The sequence below is a fragment of the Silurus aristotelis genome, assembly GCF_946808225.1.
Source record: "Silurus aristotelis genome assembly, chromosome: 6".
Classification (NCBI taxonomy): Eukaryota; Metazoa; Chordata; class Actinopteri; order Siluriformes; family Siluridae; genus Silurus; species Silurus aristotelis.
In genome coordinates, this window is record NC_139579.1 from 2605805 (window position 1) to 2610804 (window position 5000).

Consider the following 5000-nt stretch of genomic DNA (forward strand, 5'->3'; position numbering starts at 1 on the left):
GGGAACGACACTCACGCTCCATAGGCGGGGATGGGTGGAGGAGGCGGAGCTGTGCGGAATGTATTATAAACTGCTCGTCCTCTTCCTCTTAAATTAGCTCCTCTGTATGCTACAGTTGCCCCTGTGGCTGCATAGGGAAACCCTGTTACTGCAGAGTGAAACAAAGAGAGAGAGAGAGAGAGAGAGAGAGAGAGAGAGAGAGCGAGAGAGAGAGAGAGAGAGAGAGAGAGAGAGAGAGAGAGAGAGAGAGAGAGAGAGAGAGAGAGAGAGAAATGCATTTCAGTAATCGTTTTTAATGGTTTGATCATCATCATGTTCACACTGTAAACACTTAGTATAGCAGACCCCACGCCCACATCAACCCACACACTTGCATGTACCATAGTAACGCTGTAAAATGGGACACAGGTTTTATTGTGTAATCACAATTTCAGAATTTTCTTTAACAAACACTCCACAAGTAATAAATAAAATACAATAAAATAAAAAATAATAAATAATAATAAAAAAGTTAAGGAATTTCACCTTTCAGTTTGAAATCTAGACAATGCTAGATGGTTCAAACTGGAAGAGATTTTGGTAGAAGAACTGTAATTTAGAACTTAAGGACTACACCAGAACTCTTTTTAAGATTTCAGCACAACAAAACAAACCAATAATAATAATAAAAAAACACAGAGTCATCACAAAGCCACCATGATCCAGACATTTTTAGAGAGACAAAAAGAAATCACTAGTATGTGTTTGGGAATCCTGCCAGGATTCAACACCACCAATCTCTTTGATGTTGACTGTTTAAGTCGTCAACACGCTGAGCATCTAATCTAGGGATGAGAGCAGCTATCTAATCAATGGATAGTGCTTAATTACCACCTTCTCACACACACACACACACACACACACACACACACACACACACACACACACACACACACACACACACTTATTTAAGTGGTAAGTGGTACTCAAACGGGATACAATTAATTCTATGAGACAACTGGAGGAAGTCCTTCAGCTACTTCAGCCATTTCAGAATGTTCTCACGCTCAACTGTAATATCACTGTTTCCCTCTTCGTGTGACACACTCTGGTTCTTATCTTTTCTCTATTCTGTTCAAAAGTTTATAACCCCTGTTACAGCTTCTCATTTATTTTTCCTCCTTTTTTTCTAATTTTGTAATTGGATGCTCACACAGCAGCTCCATAAAAAAAAAACCTTTATAGAAACTATGGTACGTTAACCAAATCGTAGCTGTCCATGGTACTGAATCACATTGTTAATATTGTTGAGTTAGATTCTGTAATTGAATTGCAGCTGTCTATGGTGCTGAAAAAAATCTGTCCATGGTGCTGAAAAAAAACCTGGTCCATGTTACTGAATCACACTTCCGTGTGCTGAATTAGACTCTGTAACTGAGTTGCAGCTGTCCATGGTGCTAAAAAACAGCTGTCCTTGTTACTGAATCACTGTTAGTTGTGCTGAATCAAACTCTTTATGGGTTTGCAGCTGTCTATGGTGCTGAAAATCAGTTGTATATGGCGCTAAATTACAGTATCCCTGTTACTGAGAAGCAACTGTCCATAGTGCTGAATCACAGTGTTCATAATATTGAATCACAGACCTTTCAGCAGCTTTCAAATAGTTGAATCATAGCCTTCCTGTTGCTTTTTGTAGCTGTCCATTGTGCTGAATCATATTTGTTGATTGTACTGTATTACATCTCTGTTACTAAGTTACAGTTGTCCATGGTGCTGAATCACACTGTTCATAGTGCTAAATTTCAGTATCCCTGTTACTGAGAAGCAGCTGTCAGTGGTGCTGAATCAGACTGTTCATGGTGTTGAATACCATATTATCAATTACTCGTCTGTAGCTGTCCATAGTGCTGAATCATATCTATGTGTATGATTCTGACTCATAACCCTATTGTTGTACTGAATCTAATTATTTAAAACCATGATATTGAATCACATGTATGCTTGCTATATAGTCCCTCAGAAGAAGAAATAAGAAATAAGGCAGCTCTCACACTAAGTGTTACTGAATCACATCTGTCCAATCTACTGAATCGTATTTCCCCCATGCGACTGATGTACTTTTTTTTAAATCATCAGTATTACACTAAAAATTTACTAGTTTTCACATAGAACAGTGTGTGGTGTTAAATCACAGCCCCACAGAGTCCATGATGTTGAATTATGGCTGTTTGTGGTGCTGAATTATAGACGTCCATGATGCTGAAGTGCTTTGTTTCATCATTCCTGCTACAATAACACTTTAATAGTTTAGATTTATGGGCGTGTATGGTGCTAAATCCCAGCTGTCCATGGTTCCCCGGTGCAGAATGCAGCTGGAGTTTCATTATGTTCCAGTCTGTATGTTTCCACTGAACTATGGTACTGTGTAAAGAAAAAAAAAAACAACAAAGAAAATTTAGTTCTCCACCACACACTTTCTTGGTGTATGCCATGATATCAGATAAATACTAGTACATGATTCCAACCAGAGAACCAGAGAAGCCTCTCTCTCAGGAAGCACATTTTGGGCGATTACTTCATTTCCCCCCTCAGACAGGGAACACAATCACACTGAAATAAACTAATCCCAGTCTCTGTTCCTGTCTCCAGTTCCCTGCTGCTCTCACTGTGCTCACAGGGAGGTTTATGTTGCAGGATAGAGAAAAAGAGAGCTGTTTTGGCGCCATTCAGACCCCCCCAGTGGTACCCCCAGTGGTACTAAAGAGGTTCTCCTGCCTCCCCTAATCACTCCACCCCCTCTTTTGCCAATAGTCTGAGCAACAGAATAATGAAAGATCAGAGTGACCTATAAAGAGAGCAACAGTGAGAGAACAACACCTGAATAAAAGAGCCAACCACAAAAACATTATAAAAAATTAGACTAGAACCCCAGAAATAAAGCATCACTCCAGAAAATACTTTTTGAAAAGCATCAGAGCCCTAAAAATGCACCAGAAGCCTATAGAATAATTTAAGAACAGCATCAGTACTCTTGAAATGCATTAATACTCCAAATAATAATTGTAGAACAGCTTCGGCTTAGTAGATTTGCAGATCTAACCTGGATCGGAAGTAAGAAACTGCATCATGACTCAAAAATATGTAGAATGGAAAAGAGTTTTGGAACAAAACCTATTAACCACATCAGAACAGCATCAGAGCAGCACCAGTATTAAGTGTAAAAGCACATCACTTTATGTCTGTATCAGAACTACAAAACTTCATTCAATCTCAAAGTAATTACAGAATAGCATCTGCTGTACAGATCCGAACCCTGAAATAGAACCACAGAACAAAACTGCTAATCTAGAACAGAACTTCAGGACTGTGTCAGAACTTTCAAACTGAATACAAATCTACTGAACTATATCCGAACTTTCATCTTGTTTCCTCGCTTCTCTTGTTTATCTTCAGGAGATGTACGGTCGGTCACATTTATCACATCCTTGGTTTCAGTCAGTCCTGCATTCCTGTGTGTGTGTGTGTGTGTGTGTGTGTGTGTGTGTGTGTTTGTGTGTGTTAGATTAAAGAACGTGTCTCTCTGGGCCCAGCTGGTCAGCATATGCTGCCGTTTAGGCTTGGCAAACTGCGCTGAAAAATTAGCAGCCGATGAATCATAGCAGCCGAGAGCCTTCCGCCTGCTACACGCTAAAACCCTCTGCGTGATTTATTACACCATCGCGAACAGACACGTTTGTGTGTGTGTGTGTGTGTGTGTGTGTGTGTGTGTAATTATGCATATGTTATTATACAGGATATCTCTGAATGCATGTGTAATGATGTGTGGATTCACAGTTTTGTATGCACGTGTGTTTGTGTGTGAGACATATAAAGAGTTACCACATCATCATGTATAGCTGATATTCCTGTGTGTGTTTGTAAGCTGTGTGAGATGTTCCTGTGAACAGAGCTCAACCTATAAAATGATCCACACACCACAAAACTAAAAAAACACACATGCATCAAAAACAAAAAAATGATCACACACATGTGACGGCATGTCAACAATTCTGATCACTCTATTTATATTATGGCTGCACTGCCACATGTTAGATATGTACTTTATAGAGTGTATGGAATAACTCACTCTCGGTTGTGCTAAAATGTGTCTCTGTGATCAGTAGTGTAGTGATGTGTTACTGTTAACAACATTTTTTTCTCCAATGCCACAACAATTCACTGACAATTATATATTTATTTTCAATGTATTAAAATTATGGATGTGAGCTGTAAATTGGCCTAAAAAATCTAGGGTTAGGGTTACGGTTAGGATTAGGGTTAGGGTTAGCCTAGACCAAAAAATCTCTGAACTCAAATCTAGAAGTGCATCAGAAGTTTAGAACTGTATTTCTGAACAATGTCAGGACTTGCATTGAGCTCTAAAACATAAAAAAAAGAACAGAAGTAGTAAAATAATTTTAGAACAGCTTAGAAATTCTAGAATTGAAAAAGAACTTTAGAAAAATCTGAACTCTCAAATTGAATCGGTGCTCTATATAAACAGAAACAGAAGCATTTTGAAATCATTACTTTAGAAACAGCACTGGAGGTCTAGAAAATTATGTCAGAACAGTTATAGGATTGAATTTGTATTCTAAAGGGAAAAAATAAAACAGAAGCTGAGCTCTCGAAGATGGACCATTACTATAGAATACGTTCTCAAATGCTTATAAGAACTACATTGGAAGCCTGGAAAATAAATTAGTACTCTACAAATGTAATAATTTCATAACAGTGTCCAGAATTTAGAAATGTTATCGTTATTATAAAAAAAACATCTTAGGACAGCAACAGAACTCTGGAATTACACATTGCTATACATTCTTTTTTAGGAACAGAATTAGAAAATCAGCCAACAATCTAGAGAAATAATTACTTCAGTTCTTTTTTAATGTTTTAGAGTTCCAATGCAACTCCAGAATTGAATCTTAAAACAGCAACAAAATGTTTTAAGAACAACAATTGAAATCTGTAAATTAAAT

General features: G+C 37.9%; 1 protein-coding gene across 1 annotated transcript in view; it reads right to left on the reverse strand.

The window, feature by feature from the left end:
- Positions 1–5000, reverse strand: part of rbfox3b (RNA binding fox-1 homolog 3b) — a 172168-nt gene that overhangs the window by 9910 nt on the left and 157258 nt on the right. The window contains 1 exon segment of the mRNA XM_083545423.1: positions 16–148. Within this exon segment, the coding sequence (XP_083401549.1) occupies positions 16–148 (133 nt within the window).